A 19,034-nucleotide genomic window follows, 5' to 3' on the forward strand; every position below is an offset into this window, starting at 1 on the left:
GTGGACCACTGACTCGGTTCTGGGTGGGACACTGACACGGTTCTGGTTGGATCACTGACTCGGTTCTGAGAGGGTCACGGACTCGGTTCTGGGTGGGTCACTAACTCGGTTCTAGGTGGATCACTGACTCGGTTCTAGGTGGATCACTGACTCGGTTCTGGATGGATCACTTACACGGTTCTGAGAGGGTCACGGACTTGGTTCTAGGTGGGTCACTGATTCGGTTCTGGGTGGACCACTGACTCAGTTCTGAGAGGGTCACTGACAGTTCTGGGTGTGTCACTGACTCAGTTCTTGGTGGGTCGCTAACTCAGTTCTTGGTGGGTCACTGACACGGTTCTGGGTAGATCACTGACTCAGTTCTGGGTGGGTCACTGACTCAGTTCTGGGTGGGTCACTGACTCAGTTCTGGGTAGATCACTGACTCAGTTCTGGGTAGATCACTGACTCAGTTCTGGGTGGGTTACTGACACGGTTCTTGGTGGATCACTGACTCAGTTCTGGGTAGATCACTGACTCAGTTCTGGGTGGGTCACTGACTCAGTTCTGGGTAGATCACTGACTCAGTTCTGGGTAGATCACTGACTCAGTTCTGGGTAGATCACTGACTCAGTTCTGGGTGGGTTACTGACACGGTTCTGGGTAGATCACTGACTCAGTTCTGGGTGGGTCGCTAACTCAGTTCTGGGTGGGTCACTGACACGGTTCTTGGTGGATCACTGACTCAGTTCTGGGTAGATCACTGACTCAGTTCTGGGTGGGTCACTGACTCAGTTCTAGGTGGGTCACTGACACGTACGTGTCAGCTGAGACTCAGGAATTGTTCAGGACTTCGTGTGAAGATTCTGAAAGTTCACACTGAGCTGCAGGAGACCAGGAGCCTCTCAGGGGAACAGAACCTTTGGGTCATTTTAGAACCTTAGAACCATTGAAATGTCTGCAGACACATTGATGCTGGTTCTCAGGGAGGAAAACAAGATTTATTTTAAAACGTTTCAGTTTAAAACTCAGCAAAGTTCTGGGAAATGTTTTTAACAGGTCGACAGACAGGAATGTTTGTGATCTACAGGAATCTAAATCCTCTTCATCTTCTCCTCCGTTTCAGCCCTTCATCTCGTCTTCCTCCCTCCCTCCTCCCTGAGCTCCAGCCCAGTCGTCTCCCTCCGTCCCCCGTCCCCCCCCCCCTGAAAGGTCTGAGGCAGACGGAGGCAGACGCAGCAGAGGAGGGACAGCAGCCCAGGAGAACAGTCACTAACGGACGAGGATCTGATCATGGACGCCCTGAGGAAAGGATTCTCCATGGCTAAAGACGGCGTGGTGGCCGCCGCCGAGAAGACCAAGGCTGGAGTGGAGGAGGCCGCCACCAAGACCAAGGACGGGGTCAAGTATGTGGGTAAGACCCCCCCCCCCCCCCCACTGAGACTGGAGCTTTTACAGTCAGAGCTGCAGGAAAATCATCTAAAGATGAATAAAGTCAATAATTTAACAGATTAAAGTGGCAGAAATAGAGCAAGGACAGAAAAACAGGAGGAAATGTCAATAAAAATTATATTAAAACTTCAAATAATTCACAGAGCAGCAAATTTATGCCGGTGGTGATGGGGGGAGAGTTTTTAAATAAAAGCAAAGACTCAGGTTCTGCTAATCTAAGCAAATGTTAAAACAATCAAATGTTTCTTTTTAAGCATTTAAAGGAAAGTTTATCTGGAAATAAAAACCTTAAAAAGAGACGACTGCTTCCAATAAAAGAGAAAATTAATGAAAAATCTACATAGTTTAAACAGTTTACTTTTATTTGGAAGAAAAAATCAAAATAAGAAAATGGAAAATGTTGAAAATCTTAAAATATTATATTTTCTTTTACATTTTATGGATTCAGGAGAAAATTACTGAACGATTAACTGGAGTATATAAAATAAACAGAAAGACGCTGAGTGTTGTAGAGATGTGAGAGGAAACGCCGAGTCATCGTTGCTGTTTGCGTTAATGTGATTAAAGATCTGCAGCCGGAAAGAGAACAAGAGTTAAATTCACTGTTTATTAATCATCTGAGTGGAAATTAAAAGATAAACTCATTAAAAACGAGGCAAGCAGAACGTGAGATGAATGAAGACCTGCAGGATTTTACTGATTTTATGAATCTTTGGGATGTTTCACAGATTCAGAGAAACAGGAACAGTTCCCTGTTCTGTTCAGCCGGTCCGGTTCTGTCTGCTGAGCAGTTTAATAAAGAATCAGAACCAGAACCCAGCAGAACTCTGGAAGGACGACAGAAACATCCAGATCACAGGAAGGAAAATAAAATAAAGTTAGTTTGTGGACCCGGTCGTGGTTCTGCAGTAAAAACGGATCCATGAAGAATGATCCAGAACCGTTCAGCATGAGGAGTCGGTTCCTTTGAACCTGTTCGTTTTCTGCTTCAGATTCAGACCTGAAACATTTATGAACGTTTCTATAAACCATCAGCAGAAAACAGGTGATGACGCTGTGTTTACACCTGGCTACCATGACGACCACTCCCTGGCCCACAGGAAGTGATGTCACAGCCTCTGCGGCGGTTGATGTTCTCCCCCCTGCATGGCGAGCTGCTGATGGTTTTAATCTGCTGGATCTGACCCACTGGGTCCGATCAGGCCGACCAGAACCAGAACCAGAGATGTTCTGTTTGATCCAGTTAATGGGCCTGAGTGCTGGGAGAGGCTGAACCAGTGCTGGGCCAACCAGAACCAGGAACGGTAGAGCAGAACTTGGTGCCAGAAGGTCCGTTTGGGTCAGAGTAGATGTTTGCCATCTCTGCCTCCAGCTGGAAGCGTTCTGTGGAAACTTCTCCTCAGCAGGACTCAGAGCTGCTCTCTAACCTGGATCCGGTTCCTCCTGGTTCCATCAGCGTAATCTAGATATCTGAGCAGAACCTCCAGCTTTTCCACGTTAAAGCCTGAAGCTGGACCAGCCACGCGGTTCTGGAGACACGGACTAACCGCTCTGCAGCGCCGCTGAAGCCCCCGGCTGGAAAGGCTCTGAAATATGAAACATGTCTGGATAGAAGGTTAAAATAACAGCAGAAAACATTTTAGAGTTTGTAGAAAATGAGAAATGTAGACAAAGACTTTAGATTTAAATCCTTTATTTATATAAATGTCTTTCTGTCCCTGGTGGAGCTTCTTACTCCACAACAGGAGTTCAGTTTCATGTTTTCATGAATATTTAAAGAGAAGCAGATCCTGCTGCAGTCAGAGGAACAACTATTAAAAGTCATTGATATTATTTCATTTCTTAGGCATTTCATTGTTTTTAAACTCTGCTTCACTTCAGCAGCTCCTCTTTGCCTTCAGGGCTCTGATTTTTACTGCAGATCAAAACTTAAAAGGTTCTTCGTATAAAATCCAGAGAACATAAAAACATTTCAGCCTCATGAAACATGCATCAGATCTGCGGTTATTGATTGGTGGAGCATCAGATTCTCATCTTTCAGCCTCACCTCCAGCTTCTGCTGCTGGGAAACAACCGCAGACCCACCCAGAGCTGCTGGCTGCAGATCAGCTGACCGGGTCCACCAGACAAAGAACCGGTTCTGTCTGATCCGTCACATGTTCCACCGGCACAACACCCACAGACTGAATTATGACCCAGAACCTGGATCTGATCCAGAGAACCAGTTAGAGCTGCAGTTAGAGCTGCAGTTCCTCTACCGTCCACAAGAGAGCGCCAGAAACCACAAATAGACATAACGATAATAACATAATAATAATAATAACAATAATAATAATAATAATATAATAATAACGATAATAATAATAATAGTAGTAATAATAATAATAATAATAATAATATTAATGTCCTCCAGACTCATGCAGCCTGGGTCATTTGTCACCTGAGGACTAATATGAAAAAAGTTGCACCTTAGAGACTTTAGGATTTAATTTGAATTTGATAAACTAGGATTTTCTGTGGGGATTATTTAATCTAGACTCAAATTATTCTTCTAAAAAAGATAAGGGACAGAGTGAGAACTCCCATATTCAGCAGCAATAAATCCACCTGTTTGGTTCTGATGTGAGCAGCTTTGCACACCTGAACATCAGGTAAGGAGCAGAAAGCATCTTTCACTCATGAAACACCGTTAATGTGTGATTAAGGTTAATTTCTACCATCATTTTCACTCTGGATTAGTGACAACAGATAAAATTAATTTAAATCTGAGATGACGGCTGGTGTTGAGTTGTTTAGTCCGTAGTTTGGTCCACCTGACTCTGCCTTTGTGTTTGTTCCTATAAAGTTCAAAGAAGAACCACTAATCAGGAGAACTTTAACATATTCTGTGCAAAATGTTCATGAAACAGCTTTTAACAATTTAGACGCAGTATTTAGAAAATAATCAGCCAGAAATGAATAAAGTTTTAATTATTAATGGAGTTAAAGAACCAGACGCTGAGCCGTCTCACGTTCCTCCTGCACTGAAGCTTCCTGCTGCCTCCTGGCTGAGCTGGAGGCTCAGAATGTTCTGGTTTAGGCGGTCCGATGTCCCGTGGGTCCGCTGATGGTCCATCTCCTGGTTCCTCCTCCTTCCCCCAGCACTCACAGAGCTTCCTGCATAGAGAACCTGACTCTGACCAGATGTGGTTCTGCAGAGCTCCATCTGGACTCGCTGGGATTTCAACTCAGCATAAAATGGACGAGCCAATCAGGATCACTGGGCGGGGTTTACGTAGACGAATCAGAGAAGCGACTGTTTGGACTCAGACAACAATGGCGGCTCACAGCGAGGAAGCTGCAGTGACAGTAATGATCCTTTTTCATCAGCGTTGTTCTGTCTACCGAATATTAAATCTTTAAAGAACACCAGAGGACGACTTTGAAGGCTTTTGTTGGTGGAAACGTTGGTTTCAGCAGCGCATCAGTAAAGATGACGGATAATTGGTTTATCCAATCATATGTGAGGATTTCTGATAAGCCCCTCCTCCTGAAACACGTCTCCAGTGGAGCGATCCCAGATGGACGTGTGGAGCTCTGCAGAAATCCATCTGCTGAGCATCAGGTTAGGAACATGGAGCCAAAAAGGTTCCAGCAGCGTTTTTGTCCCGGTTTCCCTGGAAACACAGAAAATGTCCAACAGCATGTGGTCCTTGTCTCTTCTGGGGACAGTTCAGGACAAACATGGACCAATCTAGGACCTTCTATCTCTTCGTCCTCAGCCACGACGTTGTAACATGTGCAGAATGATTTATAAGAAACATTAGTGAATTATTTCCTGATTTATTTGGGTTGAATAGAAGGAAAATAGCTTCAATAATTCAGTTTTACAGTGAAATTGTTGACATGATTCAAACCTGATGTCTGGATGTTTCACAGGAAACAAGACGATGGAGGGCGTGGCCACAGGTGTGAACACAGGTAAAGGGACACATAGGGTGGGGTCGGGGCGTTTTAATTCCTGAATGTTTTTCCAGCTTCCTTCCTTTCTTCAGTGACTTTTATCTGTTTGTGACTGAACATAAAGAATCTGCTCAGCTATACACCAGCTGGTTAATAACAGGGTTGACCCGTCACTCGTGGTAAACTAGTTCTATAAAGGTGGGAGAAATGAAGGCTCTGAGGTCGGTGACAGAAATCAGAAGCTCCCTTCAAGTCTGACAAATGCAAGATGAAACAAAAACCAGGAGACAGAATCAAAGTCGTAACTTAGAGGTCAGAAATTGTTAAACTGCTGGACATGTTCTAGCAGGAACCTCTGATGTTCAGGTGGAAGTCCAGCAGAATGAATAGAGCAGACAGCAGGTACCGGGCAGGCATCAGGCATTGATATATAAGCTTTAAAATGCTTATAAAGTCCTATTATTTACACATTTATCTCAGAAATTGTCAAAGGCAGCGCCCTCAGGACACCTAAGGTCCCTGGCAGGGGACGGCTGCATTCTGTTTGACACGCAAGGCCTCAGTCACGTGTTCCTGGTGGACAGTTGACTGAAACTGTAATTTAGATTACAATGGAAATTGTAGTTGACAATAAAGATTAATTGATTAAACGGTTCTAAAAACAAAAATGCTTTAATCCAAATGAAACTACATCCAATGCCAGTCAGGGAGGAAGAAGCCGTCTGTCCACAAGCAGCAGTAGGACACAGATTACAGCTTGTTGATGGACCCAGGGACAACATCTCAGCTTTGAGGACATTTCTTCTGGTCTGATGGAAGCAACGCTGAAGTGCTTATAAGCCGGGGAACCTATTAGCTTAAATGTGAAGTACGGGGGTGGCAGCATCATGCTGTGGGGTAGGCAGCTGGTATCATGAGGAAAGAAATGTTGAAGCAACATCTCAGAACATAAGCCAGATGATTAAAGCCTCCAGATGGACAGTGTCCCTCAGCAGACCTCCAGGCTTAGTTAATGAGTGGCTGAAGGACAACAATCAGTGTTCATGACCAGGCTTCATAAAGTCCTGATCACAGTCCAACAGGAAATCTGTGAGCAGAACTAATAAAGTGGTTTGACCCAGTTAGACCGGTTCTGGGAAGAAAAGTCGCAGCAATCTATCGTGTGAAGCTTGTAGAAAGAACCAGACCCACGTCATTAAAAAGGACAGATCTACCAAACAGTGAGGAAAGTCACACTGACTTAGTACAACATGGACAGGTTGGTCCGATATACTGTCTGTTCTGACATTTAATGAGATTTAACGACAATTAACGACACGTAACAACATGTAACGACACGTAACAACATGTAACGACACGTAACGACACATAACGACACGTAACGACACGTAACGACACATAACGACACGTAACGACACGTAACGACACATAACGACATGTAACGACACGTAACAACAGGTAACGACACTTAATGACACGTAACGACACATAACAACACATAACGACACATAACGACACGTAACGACACGTAACGACACGTAACGACACGTAACAACGGTTCTGGATGTTTTTATTCAGCTGATAAATGTTAAAATCTCTCAGACTGAGGCTCTGCTGGTTTCTCTCATCCAGTTGCCCAGAAGTCGACCGAACAGGCCAACATTGTTGCTGACACGGCTGTTGCCGGGGCCAACGAGGTCGCCCAGGCAACAGTGGAAGGGGTGGAGAACGCGGCGCTGGCAAGCGGATTGGTCAAGACGGTGAGTGATGTCACACCAGGAAACTTTAACCTCAACTAAGATGTCTTATAGCTACTAAGTTTAAAATATAAACCTAAAAATGTGATTGTTCTTTGTAAATAAATTAGCAAATAAATTTTTTTTTGTTGAGAAAGTAACAACATTATACATTAATTTTATTTTGACATGTAAAGAACACGGGATTTGCTTTGGGACAAACCCCTTAAAAGATGTTTTGTATAATTTGTATTTTCTGTTATTGTTTTTAAACACTGCCTTGATAAATCTTCTATGATTGGATGGATTCAGGAGGAGGCGGGACCAACAGCTGAGGAGGTGCCTGATTGGTTGTGACACAGCATGATGCTTGTTGCCTGATAAACGTCTGCTCTAAAAATCAGCTAACATAACTGAAGCATAACATACAGGATGTATTTAATTATTAATCATTTCTAATAATCTGTTTTATTCCTGCTGTCACTTTTAAAAAGCTGTTATTAAACAATAGATAACGTTAAAGCTGTTGCAGCAGTTTGTCATTAAACTGAATGTGGGTGATCTCAGACTTCCTGCTTCATTTTTAAAGCGGGCTAGTCACATACCATGACTTTACAGATTTCTACGCTAGCTTTTCCAGTTAAATTATTGTACCCTGGTGGGTTATTAAAGTCTATTTTGTGTTTACTTTTGCTCTATTGTTAGTAAAAAAAGGCGCCTTTCTGAACGAAGTAAATGGTTCAAATCGGGAGAAGTAAAACTCTAAATAGGCACTGTGGAGGGAAGTCTAGAGCAAAGTGAAATTATGCACTTTTGAGCTTTTTTGTCAATTCAGGTCACATTAAGGGTCGTCCTTGTCCATTTATCTAAGCACAAAAATGTTTTTTAGGTGTTACATATTTAGACAGTACAGTTAGGCTAACTTTCTATTGAGCAATGATGGCTTTACTGAATAAGATAAGATAAGATAAGATAAGATAAGATAAGCTTTATTGATCTCACAATGGAGAAATTCACTTGTCCCATCGGCTCAATAGTCAAAAGTCAGAAGAAGGTGCCAAAGTAGGAAAGAAGAATCAGTTAGATACAGTTATACAGCTATATACAATTCTACACACTTCTATGTATAAATAGGTTATTGCACACATGTTATTATACACTGTGTACAGGATTATTGCACAGGTTATAGCACCTTGTTTAAATAGCTTGTTGCACATAAGTTATTACAGTTATTGTTGCAGATATGGTGCATGGTTGCAGTAATTACTATAATGGTTACAGGTATAAAGCAGCGAGTATGATCAGGTAGCAGCAGGAATAAATTACCTTTATGTTGACAATATACCACAGCACATTATTGCACATAGTTACTGCAAAACACTTATTACATTAATTGTAACAGTTATACAGTTATACGTATAATCCAGAGATTGAATTCACATGAGTTGCACATTATTGTACGTTAGTTATTGCACGTTACTTATTACGGTTATGGTTACTATTATATTGCAGCGTTATATAATCTGGTAGCAGCAGGAATGAAGACGCCTGTTATTTGTGCCCTGGAGGGCGATCTGTCTCCCCATCTGATATTGCGGTGAAGCTAGCTGGGGGGAAATCGCTGCGTTGTTTCTGAGACAGAGACACAATTATCAAGCGACCAACAGCAGGTGTTCATGGTGAAAAATTTGCCTTCTTCACGTTCTGTGATAATGTACCTTTCAGTAGCTGCACCAACTACCGACAGCAACAATGTTTATATCTGCTGATCGCCACAGGGCAAAATCTTTTAGTGCTCAAAAATGAGAGATAAACACCGTCAGGACGTAAGCGTGGAGAATATTGTTTTATTTGAAGATTAATTACTTTTTTGTTCTCTTTTTATGGTCAAAATACGTGACTAAGTCACTTTCAAATGAATGGCAATGTGTCAAATTAATTGTAGTTTTTACTCTACAGCTTCATCAACACCCCCCCCCCCCCCCCCCCCCCCCCCATCAGTCTGTGATGATGTTGCATTGATTCACTAACAAGCTAACAAACTAACTGACACCAGACTGTAAGACACAATTGGGCTGCAGTTATTATTCTGCTTGTTTGGAGAGAAATGCAGCTTGGTGCATGAAGAGGATTAGATAAGAGATGATGATGATGATGATGGTGGTGATGATGATGATGGTGACGATGATGATGATGATGATGATGATGATGATGATGTTTTCTCCTGAACAGACTGGTGTTCCAAAAGGAGAAGCTGGGGCTGATCAGACTGAACAGGCTGCACAGTAGGTGAGAAGTTTTATAAATGAAACATAGTTAATATGTATTAAACAAGTTAATTTGCTCAGTTCAGTTCAGTTTTATTTATACAGTGCCAGTTCCCAAAACATCATCTCATCATCAAGGTTCTTTCCAAAGTCAGACTCCATCAGATCCTCCAGGTTGGTGAGAAAGTTTCCTCTCTAAGGAAACCCAGCAGGTTGCATCAAGTCTCTCCAAGCAGCATTCACTCCTCCTGAAAGAGCGTAGAGCCACAGTGGACAGTCGTCTGCATTGTTGATGGCTTTGCAGCAATCCCTCATACTGAGCATGCATGAAGCGACAGTGGAGAGGAAAACTCCCCTTTAACAGGGAGGAGAACCTCCAGCAGAACCAGAACCAGGCTCAGTGTGAACGCTCATCTGCCTCCACCCACTGGGGCTTAGAGAAGACAGAGCAGAGACACAGAAAGCTCAGAAGCTCACATTGACCCAGGAGTACTTTCTATGTTAGATGGTAATAGAGGATGCTCTGCCTCCCCTGATGATGTCACAGCTAACAGAACGTCAGACCAGGTGTACCTTCTATGAAGAGAAAAGAGAGAGAATAAAAAGTTAAAAGCTGAAATAACAACAAACAATGCAGATTGGAGAGCAGTAGGAGAACTCAGCAGAGTGAGAGAAATAGACCCTGATGTCCTCCAGCAGCCTAAGCCTATAGCAGCATAACTACAGAGGTAGCTCAGGGTAACATGAGCCACTCTGACTAGAAGCTTTGTCACAAAGGAACGTTTTAAGATTAGTCTTAAAAGTAGACGGGGTGTCTGCCTCACGGACCAAAACTGGGAGTTGGTTCCACAGGAGAGGAGCCTGATAGCTAAAGGATCTGCCTCCCATTCTACTTTTAGAGACTCTAGGAACCACCAGCAGACCTGCGGTCTGAGAGCGAAGTGCTCTGTTAGGAACATACGGGGTAATCAGAGCTCTGATATATGATGGAGCTTGATTATTAAGGGCTTTATACGTTAGAAGAAGAATTTTAAATTCTATTCTTGATTTAACAGGAAGCCAATGAAGGGAAGCTAAAACAGGAGAAATATGATCCCTCTGGTTGATTTTCATCAGAACTCTTGCTGCAGCATTTTGGATCAGCTGAAGGCTTTGAACTGCATTTTGTGGACTTCCTGATAGTAAAGAATTACAATAGTCCAGCCTTGAAGTAACAAATGCATGGACTAGTTTTTCAGCATCACTCCTGGACAGAATGTTTCTAATTTTGGCGATATTCCGGAGGTGAAAAAAAGGAAACTCTAGAAACCTATTTAATATATATATATATATATAAATAAATAAATATATATATATATATATATATATATATATATATATATATATATATATATATATATATATATATTATGCTGTATATTCATGTTATCCTATGTAGGCTACTACACTATTATTAGGCTACCATCAAGGACATTAATGAATTTATACAGGAAATGAACATTTGCCAGGAAGATGTTTATGCAAAGAAAGAGCTTTATTAAAACAAACACAACTATATACAACGCGAGGATCTGCCCACACATGCGTATCCAAAAATTACAACTCCGTGAACTGTCCGTTTGCCTCCTCGGGGTTGTAGGTAACTGGCAGCATTTTCTCCAAGGCAGGTCCGATGTGCAGACGCCTACTGTGCGTGGCTCTGTACTTTGGCGTCGCCTCTAACCGGGACTGCAGCTTCACACAGAGTTCAGAGAGATCCAGCCTACGAAATGACGGCGGCCGTACAATCCATCCAGAGACCCCGCCAACAACGCCATCTTCTTCGCCAGACATGAGGTCGATGGTGGCGGACTTCCAGAGTTTCACTTCCACATCCGCCTGCACACTCTGCCTCGATTCCAGCAGCTGTAAAAAAAACAAAAACAAACAATGAATCAGTACTGTGCGATGGGATGCACTGCGTATGGACACAACACATCTACAGGGTTTTCCGCAGCGCTATCTTGGCGAGGCGGCCAACACGTGACGTTAACACGCGTTTTTTTGTTGTTGCTTTCGCGTGTGCATGAATGGCAGGGAAAAAAACACATGGATACCCCCCACTCCGCGAGTCGGTCAGCTCAAAACGTATCGTCCCCCCCCCAACTCACCGCCTCGCTTAAGCAAACTCCTGCGGTAAACACTGATCTATCAATGCACCTGAAAAATAGTCACCAAATAAAGTCTTACCCTCTTTCTTCTAGCTCGACTCCGAGCTGAATTCTTGGCAGCTTAAGATAAGATAAGATAGTCTTTATTGATCTCACAGTGGAGAAATTCACTCGTCACATCGGCTCATACAAGAAGGTGCAGAGTAGGGAAGGTGCATTCAGTTATTTACAGTGAATCTTCATATCTACAATGGATCAGAAAGAATACCAAAAAAATACAAAAAAGGAAATAGGAATGGGCATATGATGTCTCATTTACATTCTTAGTGGTCTATATATATATATATAAACATATCTATATACTTAAATATATACATATATCTATGCGCCTACTTACATACGCACCTACGCGTATGTATGTGCATATACATTGTATACATTTGTACATACATACATACATACATACATACATACATACATGTGGGCTGACTTATGTTCAGGTGGTGATAGCAGCAGAAGTCACTACATCAGGATTATTGCACGGGTTGTAGGACAGTGTATTAAATAGATTATTGCACCTTGGTTATTGCACATTACTTATTACAGTTATGGTCACAGTTGCAGTTACAGTGCAGCATTGTATAATCTGGTAGCAGCAGGAATGAATGACCTGCGGTAGCGCTCCTTTTTACAGACAGGATGTCTAAGTCTGGCACTAAAGGAGCTGCTCAGCTCCTCTACAGTCTGGTGCAGGGGGTGGAAGGTGTTGTCCATGATGGATGTGAACTTGGACAACACCCTCCTCTCAGCTACTTCCTCCACAGAGTCCAGAGGGCAGCCCAGGACAGAAGTGGCCTTCCTCACCAGCTTGTTCAGTCTCTTTCTGTCCCGCTCTGTGCTGCCAGGAGCCCAGCAGACGACAGCGTAGAGGAGGGCTGAGGCCACCACAGAGTCATAGAAGGTCTTAAGCAGAGACCTGCTCACTCCAAAGGACCTCAGCCTCCTCAGGAGGTGGAGGCGGCTCTGGCCCTTCTTATACAGAGCGTCTGTGTTATGAGTCCAGTCCAGCTTATTGTTGACGTGAACACCCAGGTATTTGAAACTCTCCACAGTTTCTATGTCCTGCCCCTGGATGCTCACAGGTGAGTGAGGTGGGGGTCTTCTCCTGAAGTCCATCACCATCTCCCTGGTCTTACTGGTGTTTAAGCACAGATGGTTCTTCTCACACCAGTCCACAAAGTCCATGATGACCGACCGGTACTCCAGCTCGTTCCCCTCAGACACACAGCCCACAATGGCCGAGTCATCAGAGAACTTCTGAAGGTGGCAGCTGTCCGTGTTGTAGGTGAAGTCCGAGGTGTAGAGGGTGAAGAGAACCGGAGACAGGACGGTGCCCTGGGGGCCCCGGTGCTGCAGAGTGCCACCTCTGACTGACAGCCGTGCAGCCGCACGTACTGAGGGCGGTCAGTGAGGTAGTCCATGGTCAGTGAGGTAGTTGATGGTCAGTGAGGTAGTTGATGGTCAGTAGGGTAGTCCATGGTCAGTAGGGTAGTCCATGGTCAGTGAGGTAGTCCATGGTCCAGTCAGCCAGATGTTTGTCCACCCCAGCGTCCTCCAGCTTCCCCCTCAGCAGCACCGGTCTGATGATGTTGAAAGCGCTGGAGAAGTCGAAGAACATGACTCTCACAGCGCTCCCGGTGGTCTCCAGGTGGGTTAGCGCCCGCTGCAGCAGGTAGATGATGGCGTCCTCTACTCCGATGTTGGGCTGGTAGGCAAACTGCAGCGGGTCCAGGGTGGGGCTCACCACGGTGCGCTGGTGTGAAAGGATGAGGCGCTCCATGGTCTTCATCAGAGGATGAGGGGCTCCATGGTCTTCATCAGAGGATGAGGCGCTCCATGGTCTTCATCAGGTGGGAGGTCAGAGTAACTGGTCTGAAGTCGGCCGGTTCCCTGGCGTGCGGTGTTTTGGGAACCGGTACCACACAGGAGGTCTTCCACAGGGTGGGCACCACCCCCAGGCTGAGGCTCAGGTTGTAGATGTAGCTGAGGACCTCACAGAGCTCATCTGCACAGGTCCTCAGTAGCCTGGGGGGGATGCCATCCGGTCCTGAGACTTTCCTCTGTTTCAGCCTCGTCAGCTGTCCTCTCACCTGCATTGGTGTGACTGTGAGGGGGGAGGAAGGTAGGACTGAAGGTGTGGATGGGTCAGTCGTTGATAGGAGTGGCGGTGGGGGGGATGGTAGATCTCTGGAGCGCTGGTGGTTGGAGACATGTGGAGAGTTGAGGGCAAGGAGGGGGCCAGTGTGGGGGGAGTCGAACCGAGTGAAGAATGTGTTCAACTCTGCAGACTTGGTGTCTCCATCTGCAGCCCTGCTGGTCCTCTGCCCGAAGCCGGAGATGTTCTTCAGACCTCTCCACACATCCCTGACGTTGTTCTGTGCCAGCTGCTCCTCCATCTTCTTCCCATAATTCCTCTTTGCTGCCCTGATCTTCCACTGGAGCTCCCTCTGAACTCTACACTGCTCCTCTCTGTCCCCTGAGTAGAAAGCCCTCTTCTTCTGGTTCAGGAGGACTTTCAGCTCAGGGGTCACCCAGCGGGGGTTGTTTGGAAAGCATCGTAGCCGTCGTGTTGGCACGATGCTCTCCACACAGAAGTTCATATAATCAGTGATGCATTCAGTCAGGCTGTTAATCACCATGAGAGCTTTGAAACATGCTCCAGTCTGTGGTTCTGAAACAGTCCTTCAGTCTCTCACTGGCTTCGTCTGACCAAACTTTCACTGACTTCTTCTGTGCCTTTTGTCTCCTCACCAGTGGAGTGTAATGGGGGAGCAGATAGACGAGGTTGTGGTCTGAGCGTCCCAGAGGGGGGAGGGGGGCGGAGGTGTAAGCGTCCTTAACGTTAGCATAAAAAAGGTCCAGCGTTTTATTGTCCCTTGTTTTACACGTGACGTACTGGGTGAGCGTGGGGAGGGTGGAGCGGAGGGAGGTATGGTTGAAGTCCCCTGTGATCAGCAGGAGAGCGCGGGGGTGCTGTGTTTGCAGATTGTTTACAGCGGCGTGGATCCGCTCACACGCGGCGGCGGCGTCCGTGGAGGGAGGGATGTAAACACAGAGCACGATCACGTGGCCGAACTCTCTCGGCAAGTAGTAAGGTCTCAAACTCACTGCGAGAAGTTCAACATCCGAGCAGCATATCTGCTGCTTCACGTGAACATGCGCCGCGTTACACCACCTCTCATTCACAAACACCGCCAGCCCTCCCCCTCTCTTTTTTCCGCTCCCCGCAAAAGTTCTGTCCGCGCGGATAAGTTTAAAGCCGTCCAGTGAGATCACTGAGTCCGGGACAGATCCATCTAACCACGTCTCCGTGAAGCACATAATGCTAGCGTCTCTGTACTTACTCTGGAAACGGGTTAGTGCTGTGAGTTCCTCGGTCTTGTTCCGTGGAGATCTAACGTTTCCAGTGACAACCGATGGTAAATAACCCTTCCTCCGCTTCGTCCTCCCGCCCCGACATCCTCTCCGCCTCCTCCGTATTTCTGCGGGGATGTATAGTTTCTCAGCGTGGTGATGAACGGGGCCGCAGCGCGAGGAGTCACGTAGTCCGAGAAGCTGGTTCCTCGTGTAGATCAAGGGACGCTCGGAGTTGCGGACAAAGGGATCTCCACTCGCGGCATCGAAATGTGCCGAAAGTAACAAAAATATAATCAATAGAGTCCCAAAAGTTGGTTTCTTCAGGGCATCCAGGCTCAGAATACCCGATGCGGTATTCAAAAATATACATGCAATCCAGAAAACACAATAAAAAGGAGAAAGTAGGAAAAGAAGGGATACCGCCGATGTGACTGGCTGCTGCCTGCGCAGCGCCATCTTGGAAAAAAAAAAAAAGCTCCTGCGTACCGTCTCATAATACGTCTTACAGGCGGCTGGAAAACAATTAAATGAGAGTGGTATGAATAAAAATCAAACGCAAGTCACAGTAACAAGGAAGGAGAAAACAGTAAAACAAGTCACTTACACACAATGTCGTCTTTATCAACATCGTGTAAATCTGGACTTGCAGTTATTGCTCCGAACAAATAGGTCACCGCCTCATTATGAGGCGTGCTTAGTCTGTGAAAACAAAATGTACAGTTATGATCGGTATCTATCCGTATCTATTTCCTTTTATCGCAGAATGAAAGCATATTCTTTAAATCTTACCCTTGCTCCGGTTCATAGCGCCTGAGGACATGAACACACAGGAGCAGAGCGCTCAGCACATTTTTTTTTACTTCTTCTTCTTCTTCTTCTTCTTCTTCTTCTTCTTCTTCTTCTTCTTCTTCTTCTTCTTCTTCTTCTTCTCTATCATGGCGGATCGCAAGCAACTTTAAGGTGCATACCGCCAACTACTGTTCATGAGTGTGTAGCAACACTGTTTTACATCTATTAAATTCTATTTGTTAATTTTGTATTCTGAAGATAATAAATAATGCTTTCCTTAATCTATAAATATCCTTTATATTTCCTTTATTTCCCAATAATCCTTTAAGACACCATTCTTGGCATGTTCTTTTATTCCCAACAAGTTTGTAAAATTGTTGAAGTTACATTTTCATCCATACTACTTTTAATTTTCATCCAGTATACTAAACCTAATTTCATTCTTCTGAATTCCAGTGGAGTTTCTCTAGTCTCTACTAAAAGAGCGTTGATAGGTGTTGTTTTCACTGCTCCTGTGCATATACGTAAAGCCCTACTTTGTAATCTATCTATTCTTTGTAATGTTGTTTTAGCTGCTGCTCCATAAATAAAACTGCCATAATGTATTATTGATCTCATGAGAGCCTTATATATGTTTAATAATGATTGTCTATCTGCACCCCAATTATTTCCAGCCACAGCCTTCAGTAAATTTATAACTTCTAACTAAATAACACATTTTACGAAGCGATCAGTCCACAAGTGAAAAACCAGGAGACTTGTTGATGAAACTTCTGGCCATGATGCTTTTGTCATGGCAATCAACCTTCAAGATTTCTGACAATGCCATCACATCACTTCTGTGCATCAAACATTTCATGTGGATACTTGGAAATGTTGTCTGTGTGTGCTAATTCCCTCACGGCCTTTGCAAGCAATATTCCAAAGACTTTATTCTCCTTGAGGAAATGGACTGGTGTCCTCCGTGACAACTTCTTACAGTATGTGGTTTGTCCAAAATGTATGACAGTATACATGCTTACTGAAAGCTACGAGCTCAGACGCGATGGCACAAAGGTTTGTAAGACTTGTGGTCACATACCATTCTACAATCACCCACAGCTAAAGTCTGCATTAAGGAAGAAATGTGACTCTGTCTTGCTAATGTGACCTCAGGTACCGTTTCTATGCGTTAGACCCTCTTTGTACCAGGTCAAGGAGGTTGCAAAGAATAACAGAGGCACGGTTTCCCATTAGATATATAATTTATTAAATATACAGGTACCAAGAAACAGAAATCAATGTATTTTATGGTACACAAAAATAACTAGTTTAAAAGTGAGCGCCTATGCTGGTCTGGAATCCTGCTAACTGTAAAGAAAAGTTAAAAACCCAGTTGAATTAAGTAGATCCCTTGGGAGGGGGGGAGAACGACTACAAAACACAAACTGAATACACCTTAGTGTTCCAACAAAAACACACTCACTCCAAAAACCCTGGTGCATATAATAATACAAAAAGAAAACAAACTCTCCTCCCACTAATCCCCTTAACTCAATCTGAATAAAACCAGCGCAGGATCCAGGGACAGCATAGGGCCCCCGGTGGGTCGAACCCGGACAACAACCAAAGAAACAGCAAAACAGAACTAAAATTCCAACTGAAACAGTAACAGGTCAGCCTGCACACAAAAGAAGTCATGTTAAAAACAGCACTTTAAACATCCAGATGCAACTGTCAATTTACCTCTAGTCTGGAAAAAACAGTCCACGGTTCGGGTTTGCCTACAAAAAGGGTTGCCTAAAATAATCAAAAGGAAGGATTAACCAAATCATTCTGCAGCAATCTCATACTCAATGAGAGCCATACCTTACAGGAATCCTCTGCCTCGAATGCGCTTTCCTTACCCCTTTTTCCCCCTTTTAACTGGAAAGGCTGATTGCCTCTCATTAAACCCCAGCTGCGCACGATCCGCGTCCTCCATATATGACAGGAGGGAGAGTGTGCAGCACTATGCTATGACAGAATGCCCCGGCTACACTAAGAAAGGCGAAACCTCCCCCTGCAACACTGATTTGCGTTTGTATAGCTCACAGCATTTTCATTTACATGTTAAAGCCTCCCCTAGAATTAGGAGGAGGGGGGACATGGGGGGACAACTGCCACGTCAATTTCTGACAATAGGGGGTTTTCAGCTGACGTCACGCTCACGTGACTACTCAGCGCGTCCGCCATATTGGGTGGCAGTCGTTTCGCACAGTTGACCTGCATTGTATTACGCCTTAGGCAGTATTGGAAGTGAACAATGGGGAAAACGTGTTTAATGGTTGGTTGCACGGCCCGTGGAGGTGGAGATCAACGCTTTCTATCGCCTACCAGCCGTGATAGTGAATCAGTGTGAAAAAACAAAACAGCTGTCTGAACAACACCGTCACCTATGGCTGACACGGATATCCAGGTCCGATTTGGACGGTGTTAAGCTGGAATACGCCAGAGTCTGCGGTGCTCACTTTGTCACAGGTAATTAACTGTTAAGTATTTAAAACATATAAGAAGAATATATTAATAATAGGGCTTGGGCGTTATGACTTATTACTTTCCGCGGCTGTCATGTTGACTGCCTCCGCCGCCTCTACTGCCTATTACTACCGCGTACTGTACTCCCTCTCTCAGCCGTGTTTTAATTTGATTAATTTCACCTTAACTTGATTTCAACCATGGTAAACCGTTGCTGTATTGTGGGCTGTAACAGCGCAACACATGATCGCCATGGGAAAAACATAGAAACAGATTAATTTTCCACCGCTTTCCTGCCTGGAGGCGCAACCACGGAGAACAACTGTTAGTGATAACAAAGAGTCATCGGCTCGCTTGGATCGCGGCTGTAAGTCGACCGAACATAACTTTCCACAGTATCCCGATGTCAATGAGAGTGTGTTCTAAACCTTTGAAACACATAGCAGCTAGTTAAAAGTACATTACATGCGCGAGTGGTTGTTAGCGCTAACGGTTAGCATGTGCTAACCCGTCTGTACGCAGCTTACCTTTGAACGAGTTGCTGTGTTCCCACTGTTTGCTGGCTTTATGATCTGCAGCTCCTACCGGCGCCAATACGGTAAATACAACTTAATTTTGCACTGGTCATTGTTCTGCTTAAATAATTAAAGCCGCGAGCGGCGTCGATCGGCCCTGCAGCCAAGCGCCTTCGCGCACCGCCCGCCGTCAGCCACCGCAGAAGCATGCGACACATTTGCGTCGGATTGTTTACATTTTTACCATCTTATTAAAACTCACCCGTCCACGTATGATGGCGATTTCCTTGA

At 44.6% G+C, this 19,034-nt stretch overlaps 1 protein-coding gene and 1 long non-coding RNA gene across 3 annotated transcripts in view; one reads left to right on the forward strand and one right to left on the reverse strand.

Annotated features, from left to right (window-relative positions):
• Positions 1-1,183: 1,183 nt before the first annotated feature.
• sncga (synuclein, gamma a) overlaps positions 1,184-19,034 on the forward strand; it is a 29,506-nt gene continuing 11,655 nt past the window's right edge. The window contains exons 1-5 of one of the 2 annotated variants that reach the window (XM_036126231.1): positions 1,184-1,393; positions 5,350-5,391; positions 7,006-7,133; positions 7,422-7,448; positions 9,342-9,398. In XM_036126231.1, the coding sequence (XP_035982124.1) occupies positions 1,273-1,393; positions 5,350-5,391; positions 7,006-7,133; positions 7,422-7,448; positions 9,342-9,398 (375 nt within the window). In that variant the 5' untranslated portion in view covers positions 1,184-1,272. The remainder of the gene's footprint in view (positions 1,394-5,349; positions 5,392-7,005; positions 7,134-7,421; positions 7,449-9,341; positions 9,399-19,034) is intronic. The other variant, XM_036126232.1, reaches the window with a different exon arrangement.
• LOC118557097 lies at positions 15,418-15,821 on the reverse strand. The gene is made up of 3 exons (XR_004927590.1): positions 15,733-15,821; positions 15,548-15,642; positions 15,418-15,455 (listed from the first exon to the last, which is right to left on the reverse strand). It is a non-coding gene; the product is annotated as an uncharacterized LOC118557097 (long non-coding RNA).

The sequence above is a fragment of the Fundulus heteroclitus genome, chromosome 22 (assembly GCF_011125445.2).
Source record: "Fundulus heteroclitus isolate FHET01 chromosome 22, MU-UCD_Fhet_4.1, whole genome shotgun sequence".
NCBI classification, from domain to species: domain Eukaryota; kingdom Metazoa; phylum Chordata; class Actinopteri; order Cyprinodontiformes; family Fundulidae; genus Fundulus; species Fundulus heteroclitus.